Source organism: Furipterus horrens, unplaced genomic scaffold, assembly GCF_987537825.1.
Source record: "Furipterus horrens unplaced genomic scaffold, mFurHor1.1.pri manual_scaffold_7, whole genome shotgun sequence".
Lineage (NCBI taxonomy): Eukaryota > Metazoa > Chordata > Mammalia > Chiroptera > Furipteridae > Furipterus > Furipterus horrens.
Window position 1 is genome coordinate 38,200,995 of NW_028327177.1, and position 16,584 is coordinate 38,217,578.

The 16,584-nt window shown below is 38.3% G+C and overlaps 1 protein-coding gene across 1 annotated transcript in view; it reads left to right on the top strand.

Moving 5' to 3' along the window:
- CPA6 (carboxypeptidase A6) overlaps positions 1-16,584 on the top strand; it is an 85,993-nt gene that overhangs the window by 13,591 nt on the left and 55,818 nt on the right. The window contains exons 2-4 of the mRNA XM_090284895.1: positions 10,443-10,557; positions 12,614-12,715; positions 15,627-15,728. Coding sequence (XP_090141021.1) covers positions 10,443-10,557; positions 12,614-12,715; positions 15,627-15,728 — 319 coding nt within the window. The remainder of the gene's footprint in view (positions 1-10,442; positions 10,558-12,613; positions 12,716-15,626; positions 15,729-16,584) is intronic.

The window sequence follows — 16,584 nt, forward strand, 5'->3', positions numbered from 1 at the left end:
TGTCCCAAAAACCAATGCCTCTCTACCCTGTTCCAGATTAAATTATACCACTAAAGGTGTGTTTTTCCTTGAGTCACAAACTTTTTTTAGTCTTAGAATTCCTAACTGAAAACAGATGCTGACACCTAAGTGAAGATAAACGCAACCTTATCTTATAAAAGCTCAGCCACAAACCAACTCTGGAAATGCAGGGTAAGGGAGTCCCAGAGCAGAGAGGAAACAGACATGACTGTACAAACTGCACCTAATTGAATGCATTTTGAGGCTTATGCAGAAAATAGTGGTCTGTTCCCTCCCAGCTGAGTTCAGTCCTTCATTCTTTTTTGTTGTTGTTACATAAATTCATTGGTGGAACATTGGTTGATAACATAAGTTTCAGGTATACAATTTTATAATACATCATCTGTGTATTGCATTATGTGCTCATCACCCAAAGTCTAGTCTCCCTTTGTCACCATATATTTGACCCCCTTACCCTCTTTATCCTCCCCCGACCCCATCTTTTCATTTGTTACTTTTTGTTTTATATCACACACACGAGTGAAATCACACAGTTCTTGTCTTTTTCCGTCTGACTTATTTTGCTTTGCATGATGCTCTCAAGATGCATTCATGTCATCACAAAACACAATAGGTCATTCTTTTTGTGGCTGAGTAGTATTCCATTATATATATATGTACCAGATCTTTTATTGTTGTTTCTTTTTTTCTTGTCTTTTTTTAATATACTTTATTGACTATGCTGTCCCAGTTGTCCCAGTTTTCCCCCTTTGCTCCCCTCTGCCCAGTACCCCCATTTCCTCTATTAACTCCCCCCTCCTTAATTCATGTGCATGGATCATGCATATAGGTTCTTTGGCTACTCCATTTCCTATACTGTTCTTAACATCCCTGTCTATTCTGTAGTTACCAATCTGTACTTCTTAATCCTCTCACCTCTTCCCCTCTTCTCCTCTTTGAGCCTTTCAACTGATTACCCTCCAAATGATCTGCATATCTATAATTCTGTTCCTGTTCTCCTTGTTTGCTCAGTTTGTTATTTGGATTCAATTATTGACCATTGTGAATTTGTGATTTTAATATTTATTATTTTGATCTTTTTTTTCTTATAAAATTCCCTTTAGCATTTTATATAATAATAGCTTGGCGATGATGAACCCCTTTAGCTTTACTTTGTCTGGGAAACATTTTATCTGCCCTTCCATTCTGAATGATAGCTTTGCTGTACTTAGTAATCTAGGTTGTAGGCCCTTGCTTTTCATCACTTTGAGTACTTCTTGCCAGTCCCTTCTAGCCTACAAAGGTTCTTTTGAGAAATCAGCTGACATTCTTATGGGTACTCCTTTGTAGGTAACTCTCTTTTTTTCTCTTGCTGTTTTTAAGATTCTCTGTTTATCTTTAGCCTTTGGCATTTTAATTATGATGTGTCTTAGTGTGGTCCTGTTTGGGTCCAACTTGTTTGGGACTCTCTGTGCTTCCTGGACTTGTATGTCTATTTCCTGCACCAAATTAGGGAAGTTTTCTTTCATTATTTTTTCAAATAAGTTTTCAGTTTTGTGCTCTTCCTCTTCTCCTTCTGGCATCCCTATGATTCAGATGTTGGTATGTCTAAAGATGTCCCAGAGGTTCCTTAGCCTATCCTCTTTTTTTTTTTTCAATTCTCCCTGCTGTTCTAATTGAATGCTTTCTTTCTTGTGTTCTAAATCATTGATTTAATTCTCAATTTCATCCCCTCCACTGTTGGTTCCCTATAGATGTCTCTTTATTTCACTTAATGCAGCCTTTACTTCTGTCTGGGAACTCTTTTATGCTATTGAAGTATTCAAAGAGTTCCTGGAGCATCCTGATAACCAGTGTTTTGAACTGTGCATCTGATAGGTTGTTTATCTCCATTTTGTTAGTTCTTTTTCTGGAGTTTTGTTCTGGTCTTTCATTTGGGCCATATTTCTCTTCATTTTGGCAGCCTCCCTGTGTTTGTTTCTATGTATTAGGTAGAGCTGCTTTGACTCCCTGTCTAAGTAGTGTGGCCTATTATAGAAAGACACACCTATATTTGTATGGGGCAGAGCCTTAGGTAATCACCTAGGTGGGGCAACCCATGTCACCACTCTGTTGCTCTGCTGGGGGAGGGCTCAGAGAGAAGAAAATGCTGCTGCATGGCCTCTGGGATTTTGCCTGGAGGAAGCTGTCTCTTGTCACTCACCCTGTTGCCAGTTGCTTCACTTCTCCCTATATGCCACTGGTAACCTTCCAGCAGCTGCCTGGTGCTGAACCCAAGAGGGGGTGGGTCTGCATGTGTCCTAAGTCTATTGTGGGCCCTTTAAGAGGAGTCTCTTGAGAATCCCAAGGTTCTTCCGCCACCCCAGCCCACACTGGTTTTTATAGCTAGAAGCTATGGGGACTTATATTCCTGGCATTGGAACCCTGAGGTGAGTGGTGAGGTCTGGAGCTGAGATCCTCACTCCCAAGGTATTGCTCCCAATATTTATAAACCACCCATTCCACATCTACGTGCCTCTTTGTGCCTCTTCACATCTCTGCCCCTCTTACCTGACCGGATGTATGTGGCTTATTTAAATCCTAGTTGTCAGACTTCCATACAGCTCAATTTCTGACAGTTCTGGGTGATATTTGTTTTGCAGTCTAGTTGTAGTTTTTTCTATAGTTGTGCAAGGAGGCAAGGCATATTTACCTGTGCCTCCATCTTGACTGGAAATCTATACGAGGTCTGCTTTATCCAATCATCTATCACAGGACACTCAGGTTGCTTCCATGTCTTGACTATTGTAAATAATGATGCAATAAACATAGGGTTACATATATCCTTATGAATAAGTGTTTTTCAATTTTTTCAAGTTGATACACCAAAGAGGGATTGCTTGGTCACATGATATCTCTATTCTTAACTTTTTGAGGAACCTCCATAGTACCTGTGCCAGTTTACATTTCACCAGCAGTGTACAGGGTTCCCTTTTCTCCACAGCCTTTCCAACAGTTGTTTCTTGTCTTAATTGATAATAGCTATTCTAACAGGTGTAAGGTGGTATTTTATTGGTTTTAAGTTGCACATACCTTTGTTGTTGTGGAGTTGTGTTAGTTCCTTACATATTTTGGATATTAGCCCCTTATTGGAGGTACCATTTGCAAATATACAGTCACTCTTTCAGTAACTGTGGAGCTCCTACCAGGTACGGAGCACTAGACTAGACACAAGGGACACTACAGTAAGCCAAATAGACATGGCTCCTGCTTTCCTGCCATACATTGAACATGTGGTAAACATATAGCGAATTGTTAAGTGGAGGTTTACACACATGCAAAGGATAACAACTGAGTTGCTAATATGCACAAAGTGCCATTCTAGGCACTTGGAATGGGGTGGTAACCAAATGGACAAATCCTTTGCCCTTATAGAGCTTACATTCTGATAAGAGGAAGTTACACAGTGAAAACACAATGTGTTCTAAGAACCATAACAAGGAGACCTACCCTAGCTGACAAGTCTTCCCTGAGAAAGGGATATTTCTATGGACATGTGGAGACCTGGTAGGAAATGGTGAAAGGCATGTGTTGGGGAAGAAGGAGGTACCTGGAGAGTGTTCCATTTAAAGTTACCAAATGTCAAACTACCATAATTTGCTTTTATAGTAGAATAAAGGGTAATTTCTATATTTTTTCTCATTATTATTCAATTTTTTTGTGCAGTAAATAATTGTAAACTATCAAAATAATACTTAGAATGATGTTATCTCATTTTTACCTTGTAGCTTTAATATATTGATCTTTAAACTATTATAAATTATGATCAAAATTTATATGAATGTGATGTAATTTGGAGAACAAATTCAAAATCAAATAGGAGTTTTACCCTAATGATGCAAACATTGAGTCTAATTCCATAATGTGTTTATATTGCTGAATGCAAACAAGATAACATGTTTGACATTGTGGCATGGATCTTTCCCCACCTACACTGAATATGAATTACAGGTTGGTTCCTGCACTACAGGTGGACCTATGGCAGCCCAGCAGTATCTCCTATGTCTCAGAGGGAACAGTTACTGATGTCCATATTCTCCAAAATGGTTCCCGAGCTCTGCTAGCCTTCTTACAGGAAGCCAACATCACATACAAGTAAGCATTTTTTCATTGCTTTATTTATACTAAGCTGGACTGGATGGTAACATATTCAGGTGATTTATTGAGTGTCAACGACTATGTTTCAGGTACTGTTTATCAAATTTGGAAAGCAAACACGAATATAACAACTATATTTACCTTTGAGCTTATTAATGTAACAGGGGAGGAGAGAGGAACGACATTGACCTATTATCTCACCATCAACACTAAGTGATCAGTATAAACACAGAAGGTTTTTTCCGGGGGAGGGAAGGGAAGCAGCCTAGCAATCCCTAGAAGGTGAATGGAAAGGCAGAGAGAGAGGAAGCTTTCTGCAGGAGCTATTTAGCTAGGCAAAGATTGAGACTCAGATCCTTGTACACAGAAGGGACAATGCAAGCAAAGTGGAAAAGCAGCATCGTGTGTTTGCAGGAAACTGATGCAGTTGAGTGTTATTAGTGTACAAAGTGCCAACTGAAGAACAGAAAGAAAAAAATGTGGAGAGGTGGGGGAGGCCATGTTGTGGGAAGACTGATATACAGGGTTCGGAGCTCAGACCTTTTCCTGAAGGTGATGCTGCATAAGTCAAGGATGTAAGCAAGGGAGCCACGTATATGTAACTGGATGGAAACTGCAATCATAGTACATGTAAGAGAAGTGAGGCCCTGAGTCATGACCAGAGTTGTGGAATCAGGAGAGCAGTCAATAAAATAGTTCAGAGGCAAAACCACCTGGACTCCACAGTTAGTTGGATGTAGGTGCAAGAGGAAGAAGTCAAGGATGATGCCAAATCTAGCTTGGGTGACTGAGCAGACAGATTCAAACAGATTTGGGTATTTGGATATTTTGCGGGTTTTTTAAGGACTAGTTAGAGTAGTAGGAATAGAGTAAGTGGAAGATAGTCACAGTAGTCAAAGAAGCAATGAAAGACTTTTGAGAGAGGGAACATCAGTGGTACCAGGTGTTGCAGTGATACCAGCAAGAAAGGACTGACCAGATTCCTTTGGATTTGGCTATAGGAACTGTGTTTGTAATTCTAATGCTGGGATTAGACTTTCAGGAGCAGGAGACAGAGAAGTGAACGGGACCTGAGAACATGGAATGCAGAGAAGATGACTGCTCTTAGAGGGTAGAATAAGGAGAGATGCAGAGCATGAGGAGTAACTACAGGGAGATGCAGCATCATTGACTACTTGAGATTTGGGATTTGCTTGGGAGGGAGCAATTTAGGCTTATCTGTAGGCTGAGGGGAAAGACTAATAGGGCAGAAGAGGATGATGAGACAGGAAAAAATACACAAGTGGAGGAGTGAGTTTGAGCAGTACGAAGAAACCTTATCCTCTAAGATGGAAGCAGTAAATGTGGGACTAATTGAAAAAGATCATTACTGATCACTAAATTTTCTGAATGAAGAAAGAAGGAAGATTATCTAATGAAAGTGAAAAAACAAGTGTTGAAAAGTGTTCCAAGAGGAAAACTAGGGTAGCAACCAGTAAAAGTAGTTGTTGGAGAGAAGAGAGATTGTAGCCCTGATACAGAGTTGAGATTTCATTGGACAGGAACACAGAAAGGACAAGGTTGCAAGGAAGTCAAAGTTCCTAGTGAGGTACTAGCTCAAGTCTTCATCCATGGAGTCTAATTTGAATAGGATAGGAGGAGAGTCTGGGAGGCATGATGGGACAAAATGGAAGAATCGAAGAAGGGATGAAGACCTTTACATTGAAAACTGATGTAGTAAGATGGGGACAACAAACTGAAAGGAAGTAAGCTTTGACAGTGTTGGTGATTGGATGGTAAGAGTTCTGGGGTAGAACATTTATGGCTGGTGGCAAGATTCAGGGGGTAGCCATGGGAGAGATGGATGAAGTGTAATGGAGATCACTGAGGCTGATGTGGTCAAGAATGGGTGGGCTAAATCACCATAGAATTATCATAGCAGTCTTGAATTTCCTTGAATAATAGCAAGTTTAGAGGTGGAGAGAGAATTTTACTGGACAGGGAATATCAGGACATATCCAGAAGGTAGAAAAAAGCAACTAGGAATAGTGCAATGATGAAGGGAGGATGAGCTTTCCCTAGAAGATAGAAGATTAAGGGGGAAGCAGGGTCCAGGAGCATGTTGACCTCCCTCTCCTCTGCCCCTATGGTAGATGGAGTGGAAGAAGAGAAAGCCACAAAAGAATCTGCATCCTTAAGAGAGTTCAATTTTTATTGGGGCAAGAATATAAGAAGAGTTCTCTGGAAATGACAATGCAGGAAGCTTATTTATAATGAAAGAGGTATTCCAGCAGGTACAAGGGAAAAGAAAATAGTGGAGGGATGGAGAATCAATACGGGATCTGAAGTGCAGTGTAGTGAATTAATGAGACTCGATCAAGTGACTTACCTTTTGTTTGGAATCCTAGGATTTGAGGAGTGAGAAGCATGATTGTTAATGACTAACCTCAACTTCTCCAACTTCTTAGCAAGTTCTGGGGCTGCCAAAACAAGCCAAAGATTTGTAATCATGTCTGGCAAGGCCTGGGATGAGCTTATGGCTCTGCAGGCTAATGGTGAAGGGCCTAGTCTCTGTGGATGTAATGTGACAGTGACAAATACTTCCCTGCCAGAAATATAATTGCAGCCTTATTAAAGTACTGATTGTCCTTTTCAGTAAGATATTTTATCTGTGCTCCTAGAACAAGGTAGAGTCACAGCTGTGCACAAAACTATTGTTCATATTGAACACATTTTAGTCATTGCCGTAGCTTTGATTCTCTGAATGCCTGGCAGGAAAGAGCTTGGTAATTATATCTATGGGTGCTCAGTAACAATTCACATGCTTCATTAATTATTATTTGATAGAAAAGAATATACCAGTTATTTTAACATGTCTCTATTTCCTATTAAGTATAGGTCATGTGGAACTAACATAGAATAAAATACCACACTGTATGTCACAGAGAATAGAGTCTAATAAATGAGTGTTTTAAACCAGTTTTCTCTTCATGGAGAATAATCATTTAGAATTATTTATTTTGTTTGTCTCAAGATAATAACATGTAAGAGTCCATTAAATCCCATGGGGCCAGTAGGTAGAGATCATTTTAATTGACTTTTATTATTGTAGCCTGGGATATTTTCAAAAAATTATCATTTAGTCTGTACAATTACACATAATGTATAGCTAGAGTCATCTTTAAAGCAGAGATAATGTGACCCCATGTGTCTAGCACCCTAGATGATCTATCCCTCTTAGTAACATGACAGGTGAAATGACTCATTCTGCCGTAAAAAGTTTTATTTTGTAAATTAAACAACAATAAAAATTTGTCATGGAATTTCAAATTCTGAAGCGCCCCCCCCCCCCTTCCTGCCTGGAAGCTTGGAGGAGATGGTTTTGTACTGATGACATCACTTGGAAAGTTCTTCATAGGACTGCCTACAATTGAGGTAGGAATAATAATAAGATGTAAAGAACTAAAATACAATTACAAAAACCATTTTTGGGCTCCATTTCATAGCCTTCTCATCAATTCACTGGTTTCCAATCAACTACTTCATGAGGAAAATGAACTATACTTGCCACATCATAATTATTAATTTTTTATTGATTTGAGAGAGAGAGGTTGATTTGTTGTTCCACTTATTGATGCATTCATTGGTTTCTTCTTGTATGTGCTCTAACCCAGGATCAAACCCACAAACTTGGTGTATCAAGATGATGCTCTAACCAACTGAGCTACCTGGCCAGGGCCATATCACAATTATTTTAATTTTCAGGTTTGTCTCTTGAGACAAATTATTGAACTGTACTAGTTTGCTAGGGCTGCCATAACAAAGTACCACAGACTGGCTGGCTTAAAAACAGAAGTATATAGTCACCTCATGATTCTAGAGGCTAGAAGTCTGAAATCCAGGTGTTGTCAGGCTGGTCCCCTCTGGGCACTGAGAGAAGGATCTTTCCCAGGCCTCTGTCTTTGGTTTCTACATAGCCATCTTCTTCCTTTGCCTCTTCATATTGTCTTCCTGCTATGTGTATCTGTCTTTATGTCCTAATTCTCACCCCCTCTTCACAACGTTTCTTCTACCAAGAGCTGCCAAACAGAGTATTAACATCAGAATCTCAGAACTTCCTGGTGATGCATGAGAGGGATTGCTCTTACCTTGAATGGAAACAAGTTATCTGCACCTGTTCATGTTTGAAAAGTCAGTTCACTTTGGAAATACTGCAAAAACAATATACTACAGCTCCATTTTGAAAACATTCTGAAATTTTTTATACCCTTGAAATCTTTGTTTTTGTAGGTATGTGTTTTATCTTTTTAAACTGAAAATTCAGAGGGAGATTCTTTTTTGTTTAAATCCTCACCTGATAATATGTTTATTGATTTCTTTTTCTTAGAAACAGAGAGAGACATCGGTTGGTTGCCTCCCATATAGCCCCTGGTTGGGGATCAAACCCATAACCCTTTGGTGTATGGAACAATGCTCCAACCAACCGAACCACCTGTGATTCTTCTGTAGATTGCTGGATTTGGCAAATCTATTTATATTTTTCCCTAGTTTCCTGAAATAGAGAAAAGTAACCAGGAGAAATGAAGGGATGGTACTAGAAACCTGTCTAAAAACTGCCTGCAGTAACTGGAAGGTGTTGACAGTTTAGAACCAACCTTCTCAGCCCTGATCACACTCACGTCTTTCTTGACCACCCCAATTCTCTCACAACACAGGAAGTGTGGACATTGGTGTAAAGGTTCATATGGTTCTTAAGCCCTACACTGGCAATAGTTTAAGGTGTTTTTAGTCCACACAGGCTTACTTTGATCTATAACTTCTTTCCTTCAGGAGTGAAAGGAAGAAATAATACAGAAAGGATGACTAATCCTCTGCTCTCATTTTGAGCTACTGCAAGTAGCTCCCAAGCAAGCTTACCAACTTTGTATCACCCTACCTTACTTTAATATTTAATGTTTCTATTTTTAAAGTCAAAAATTGAAACAAAAAGAACAGTAAGCCAATGATAAATTTCTAAGTATTTGTCCACAGGGGGTAAAATACTCAGTAAATATATGAGTGAACTAAAAGGACTGTCCTACACCCAGCATTACCCTAAGTTAGTCTACTTCCTCATGGACCAGATAGTGTTTACTCAGATAATTCAGGGTAATTTTTAATGAAGTGGCTTGTGTAGATCAACCTTGAAAGTCATTTAAAGATGCCATTATGTGTTCATTTAATTAGCACTTAAACCACTATGCAACAGTTCTTTTAAAAGATAAAATATGAAAGCAAAGCTTTTTAGCTAACTGCCAGGCTCAGAAAAATTGCTGAGGGGCTCTTCAACACTTTTAAATGTTTGATATGAATGTGTTACTTCATGGCTACTTACCTCTAGTTAAAGGACATGGGTGAGTTATTACAGAAACAAGCCTGTATCGCTCAGATGTCTCATCAAGAACACTAATGACTACAGCTGAGCCAGTTCCACCCACTTCAGTGACCCTGGACTCCCCCACCCTGGTCTCAGTCTTTACTTTCCAAATGCATCCACTTTGATTAGCTGAGCTTGTCTTATCTTGGCATTGTGGCAAGCAGTGAAATTCACTCTTTCCCACTCTGTGTATTTCTTCAAGTTCCTCTTGAGAACTGTAGCTTCTTTCCTTTTCTCCCTTTCCTCTCTGAGTCCTGGGTCAGATTACTGGGTGATGACATGAAAAAGTCTCTTAGTGATGAGAGGGATAGGAACAGATAGAAACATCAGGAAAGGAGGGTGTGGCGATGGAGTGAAAGAGTTCATCTTGTTCCAATTCTCATAATGTCACACTGGACTTGGAGTCCAAAGACTCGAATTTGGGTTCACATTCTAAGTTCAAATTCTGGTTCTTCACTCACTAGCAGTGACACTTGCAAGTTCTTCATTACTGTGAGGCTCAGTTTCCCCACTTGTAAAATGAAGATAAGAATACAATTTTATTTACACATAATCTTAGGTAATAATATACATGGGACAGTGTGTAATATTCATAGGACAGTGACTGTTACCTGGAAGGCACTCAATAAATACAAGAGCTTTTACTCATTATTCAGTTCTTGTAGCTGCTCAATCAATAGTAGTCATTATTATTAGGGAATATCTGTTTATAATTTTATATCTTATATTTATTATATAATTTATTTAACAGCTTTTATTTCCTGGAAAAGAATACTCTCCCCACATTTGTTGTTTTAGAAATGTCTATCTTTGCTGCCTTCTTTCATAGATGCATGATTTTCTTTTGATATTACCTGATTTTTATATTATCTCCATTTAATTTTCATCATGTCTATCATTTCAAATCTAGGATTCTCATAGAAGATCTTCAGAAAGCACTGGAAAAGGAAAGCAGTTTGCAAGGCCAGAGAAATCGAAGATCCCTCTCTGAATATAATTATGAAGTTTATCACTCCTTAGAAGAAGTATGTAATCAAAGGAGCTTTTATTGCATTTGTGAGGCAGTGACTATAATATATGCTGAATGGGTAGAGCACTTTTTTTTTTAACCCTCACCCAAGGATATGTTTATTGATTTTAAAGAGAGAGGAAGGGGGAGAGAGAAAATTTAAAGAAAACATCGATGTGAGAAAGAACCATTGACCAGTTGCATCTCGTACATGGGATCAAACCCACAACCTAAGTATGTGCCCTGACTAGGAATGGAACCTGCCCCTTTTTGTTGTATGGGATGATGTTCCACCCAACTGAGCCACCTGACCAGGGCAAGTACAGCTCTTTATATTGTCTAGGAACATTGGGTTGGTCCTCTCTTCCATTAAGCATTTAACTGTTATATAAGAAGTAACAAAATAATTTTAATCCATCTGCTTTACCCCATGTACCCCTATGAAGGTCATGGGAAGTGCACTGGAAGAGTAGAGTAATGTTGTTATACTTGTAGTTATAAAGACCTTAACTTAAAAGCTTTATGTGTGTATTGATGAAAGGTAGAGCTAGCCAGAGTGTAAGGGCAATGAGTTGGTTGAAGAGTAGAGTGAGCTCTGATTCTTACCCCACATCCTCTGCAAATCTGAGACCTCCCAAAGGCCCAGCTTCATCTGTGGCACCTCAGGGCCTATTAACATGCTGTTATTTATTCTACCTGGAAAACACAGCAACCTCATTCCCACTACCACATCCTTTACTGTTCACCTGGATAACAACTAGTCTCAGCTTATGCAGGAAGATAGCTGTTTCTACTCTTAGACTGGATCAGAACTCCACTCTCCACCTCCAACCCACAGCATATTTTATGCCCTATAGCATATGGATGTATGATTATTTTTGATCAATGCCTTTCTCTCTAATAAGCTGTAAGTTCCATGAAAGCAGGCCATTTCTTGTTCACCACTATATTCCTAGTGGCAAGCAAATAGAGACCTCCAAATAGATAGTTGAAGACAGAATGAATGCATACATATATTCTACATGTTTCTTCTGATTGAGTAAAGGAAAGCCAGACAGAATCCATAAGATATTGTTATATTCTTAAGAGAATTCTTGGTTCTCTTCATAATAACTTTCTTTTCAAAATTATTTCTACGTATTTTATGTTACAGCAAGGAAAGGTGTTAGATAACTTAGCGCATGGAAGTGCTATTAACTATTAACATGCACTAGAAAAAAGTCAAATTTTAAAAATATCTATATAGATATGTACATATACATACATACATATTATGATATAGACTCATTAGACTAAGGATAGAAAGAAAATAATATGGTACTTCCAAAATCTATTTTTTCAGCACAAACTCTTTCTTTCACATCATGGAACAGTGGGACGCTTTTGTGTGACTGTCTTACTCCTCATAGGGCTTTTAAGTCAGAAAATGTCACCCATCTTTCTAAGTGCCTCATTCATCCACCTCAAATATACATTCTCCTGATGACAAATAAGTGTATGTGAAAGGGCCAGTGCAAATGCATTGCTGTTACTGGGGAATTTATTCAGACTATGCCCCCTGATGTGTGGCTTGATAGAATGAATACCTTTAAGTATTAAAAAAAAATGTCTTTTTCTTAGCGTCTTCTGTTCAGTGGCAAATTACAATACATTGGGCTTTAATGAACACTTTCAAGTAGTTTGGATAGTTTCCCTGAAGCCAATTTCTTTCTTTCCCCTCTTAAACACTTGAGGGTAAATGGAAATAAATTTTGATTTTCTCTAAAGCATCCCAGAACACATTGATTAATTTTCTGTAAAATTCTGCCATCAAGATACTAATGATAAATGGTAGCAGAAGGTATGCTTTAAAAAGGGAACAATAGAAGAACTTGAATCTATTTGTAAAGGCAGAAAATAAAAAATTAATTTCAAATATCCTGAAGAAATTTAAAATAGAAACTTAGTTTTTGTTCAATTTTGTATTCCATGTGTGCTCTTTGAGTTCTGAGACCTATTGTTGTCTTGTTACCTTTTGTTCTCTAAAAGCTCTGTAATTATGGGAGTCTGACATGACTTTTATTTACTTTTAGATTCAAAATTGGATGCACCATCTGAATAATACTCATTCAGGCCTCATTCACATGTTCTCCATTGGAAAATCATATGAGGGAAGATCTCTTTTCATTTTAAAGGTAAAAATAGGAAATTACTCACTAAAATATTTACTGAACAATCATTCTAAATTTGACCTATGGGTAAAATTAATGAAATGGTCTATCATAATATCTAATATTTAATATTATCTTATAATTTAAGAAAAAGCTTTCCCTTAGGTTTTCAAGTCATATTGAATTTTTGCCACTGAGTATTCCAGAGAATACTAACATATTCAGACTTATTAATGCACCTAAAAAATAATGGCCTTCAAAATTATTTGTGAGTTGGTGCTATGTGAGATAAACCAATATAGAACTACATAAATGTGTAAGAAGGTATGCATCATTCCTAGCCCTTGACCCTGCATTCTTTTCTAGTCTGATCTACAGCATTACATCTTAGCCAAACACTTAAAAAGTTTATAATAAAACATCACTCTGTATTTTCTCCCCTCCTATTCAGACCTTGATTCACTGCCTTTGCACCAGCACTGCTCCTCTTGCCAAGGTCAACGATGGCCATTAGGCACCCTTCCCATCTCTCTGACCATCCCCAAGGTCTCATTCTCTGGCACCTCATCGCTTATCCTCTCCTTAGGTTCTGGCTGTCCCAGGATCCTATCCTTAGATGTGCTCTCATTCTACGAACAATCTCTGGTTGGGCACATTCACCCCATGGTCTCAACAATCATTCCAGACTGCTATTCAGTGGAGTCCAGTCTCTGAAGCTTTAAAATTCATGTATCATTTGCTGCTTTACACTCTCAAGAGTCACAAAAGCACCTCTCCTCAGAATGGCACCACACTGCTCGGAGTGTAAAAACATGCATATCATCCTAAATTCCTCTCCTTTATTTTAACCACTTGCTTTAAATCTACCACTAGGAATATTCATTTTTCCTTCTAAGTATCTTTTTGAATCTGCACCAACCTCTTCTCTTTGTCCTCACTCATGTCTAGATCTATTCCCCCTGGACTATCACAATAATGGCCTCAGTACTGAACATCCTTTCTAGACCATCCCATCCTCTAACCCAGTGGTTCTCAACCTTCCTAATGCCACGACCCCCAACCATAAAATTATTTTCGTTGCTACTTCATAACTGTAATTTTGCTACTGTTATGAATCATAATGTAAATATCTGATATGCAGTATGTATTTTCATTGTTACAAATTGAACATAATTAAAGCATAGTGATTAATCACAAAAAGAATATGTAATTATATATGTGTTTTCCAATGGTCTTAGGCGACCCCTGTGAAAGGGTCATTTGAACCCCAAAGGGGTCATGACCCACAGTTTGAGAACTGCTCCTCTAACCCATCTCCATACTGTGGGCCATGTGAGCTCTCCTCCCCGCCCCCCTCTCCACACACATTCCTCCCATGGAATTCAGGATGAAGCCTTCTCTCTTTTACGTAGTATTTGGGAATCTTCATCTGCCATTCCTCTCTCACTGAGAAGCAGTTCCTCAAATATAATGTGCTCAGATTCTTTTCCAAGCCTGTGATGCCTTCTTCCAATTTGTCTGCCTGGCAAGCTTCCAGTCTTGCTCAAGTACTGCAATGCTCAAGAAGTTGTTTCCTCGTTTGAGAAGCTTCTTTCATTTTTCAGGAAAATTAGACATGTTTCCATGTTCTAGAACACCCCCGTGTTCCCAAAATAACTTATGCATACTCACATCATACTGATTAATGGTTGATATATCTGCTGTCCTCACTATCATATAAGTCCTGTCTTTTCATCTCTGAATCTCTGGTGCTGAGTACAGTGTCTGACATTGAAAAAAATTTCCTGAAAGTTGAGTAAATTAATGAATAAATGAAAATGAGACACCTTATAAATATGTCAAGACCCACCTATTGATTACTGGGTTAGAAACAAGGTTATAAGGAATATTTATAACAGGATTATAGAGGAAAATTTGTCAGTTCTACAATTCAAGTTTTGTATTTTTCCATTTTGTGTTGAAATCAAATTTTACTTTCTCCACCTATAAAACATAGCTAATTCTTTATGACAGATTCCTTGGGAATATTTCTGATTCCTTGGATGGAGGAGAGGCAAAAAAAAAATGGCTTTTTACTTAACAGTCACATACAAGGGGGGGGGGACCAAAAGAAACTAAATTTATTTATAAAAATTTGTGTATTTATTCTTATATGTTTAAACTTCAGTCTCCTTCAAAGTAAATACTCTCCATTTATTGTAATACACCCATAAAGACATTATTTTCCACTGCTTAAAACAGTTTTTGAATTCGTCAATTATGATGCCTTTCGTGCTTCTGCCATTTTTTGTTTCACCTCTTCCACATCAGCAAAACATTTCCCTTTGAGGACTTTTTCATCCGGGGAAACAAAAAAAGTCACTCCCGGTGAGAGGGGGTAAATAGGGAGGGTGGGGCACAGGATCATGCTGTTTTAAATCAAAAACTGCTGAACACTCAGTGCAGTGTGGGCAGGTGTGCTTGTAAATCACCCATCATGAATGGGCAAATGCAATGAAAGAGACTTCAAAAAAAAAAAATTCATTGAAGTCGAACCCAGCTTCTCACAATGCCAGCTAATACTCTGATACAAATGCATTCCTGGAACACTAACCTAGCAGGGGAAGCCTGTAGTACAAGGGCCCCACCCTCTAGAAGATAATTCTGGGGTTTTGGGGGGTCCCCCCTCCTATCATATTGAAATAGAGAAGCAAACCTATTAAAGGAATTGCCATTTTCCTTGTGCATTTTCCAGTTCTTTGATTTGTAATTAGGGCAATAAATTTATTTTTTCTGCATAAACAAGCCTGGACTTCTAAAATAGGGAATCTCTCTCTCCTTTTTTATGGGTTACCTAATGAAACAAAGTATAGCGAAGAATTATGCTGAAACCTTATTAAATTATGCTGGTCAGTAAATCCAAAAATAAAAGCCTGCATCGGTTACTTGTTTTCAGCTGGGCAGATCACGCGCTTACAGAAGAGCTGTCTGGATAGACTGTGGTATTCATGCAAGAGAATGGATTGGTCCTGCCTTTTGTCAGTGGTTTGTGAAAGAAGTAAGTTAAACTCTTTACACAAGGTCTGTTTCAGCTCGTCGGTGGTTCCAATGTGTTTTATTCTGCTCAAGTAACAAAATTGGGAATGTGAAGCCAGTGATACCTGCTCGAATGATAACACCTTGATTCTGTGGGTTGCTTTCATGTTTATAAAGACCTCTCAATAACCCTGGCTCAGTTTACCCTCACCTCTGACCGTGAAGGTTGGAATTACCAACCCTCATAGAGGAGAAAAACCTGAGGTTCAGAGCACTTATGAATTTGTGACAGAGCAGGACCCAACCATGGTAGATGATATATGGAAAAGGCTAACAATCAAATTTATGGTGCTCTAGAGCTGTTTCTCATATACTATTCAGCTTGGAAAATTCTCCATCACTCGTCTTCTCTGTCAAAATGATCTCACATACGCTATAACAAATAAAAAGACGAACAAGTGATTGCATTTTTTTCTCCTGCTATGGATATGTGACTTAGTTATGAAAGACCTTTAACATCTGTGGGTTTAACATTCTCAATATCAGTACTTTTCAGTGACTAATTGTTAATGACTCATAGTGATTTCTCATTTTCCAAAGCCTTCTTTAGGTTAGTGTATTTAGTGGGCCCATATCCCAAGAGTGGGCCAACCTCATGAACCAACATCTTAATATGTTCAGCTATTTTTTTATCCTTTGTCAAGAATGCAATGACTTTCATGGGTTTTTTTTAAACTTTGACTTCTTATTTTTTTAAAAGACTCAAAATAAAACCAACAACTAGTACTGGTAATGAAAATAAAGAAGTCTAAGGATATGAAGGTTCTAAGCCAAAGAATAACCCTACAAATATTTTTAGCCCTATACTCATAGAGAAC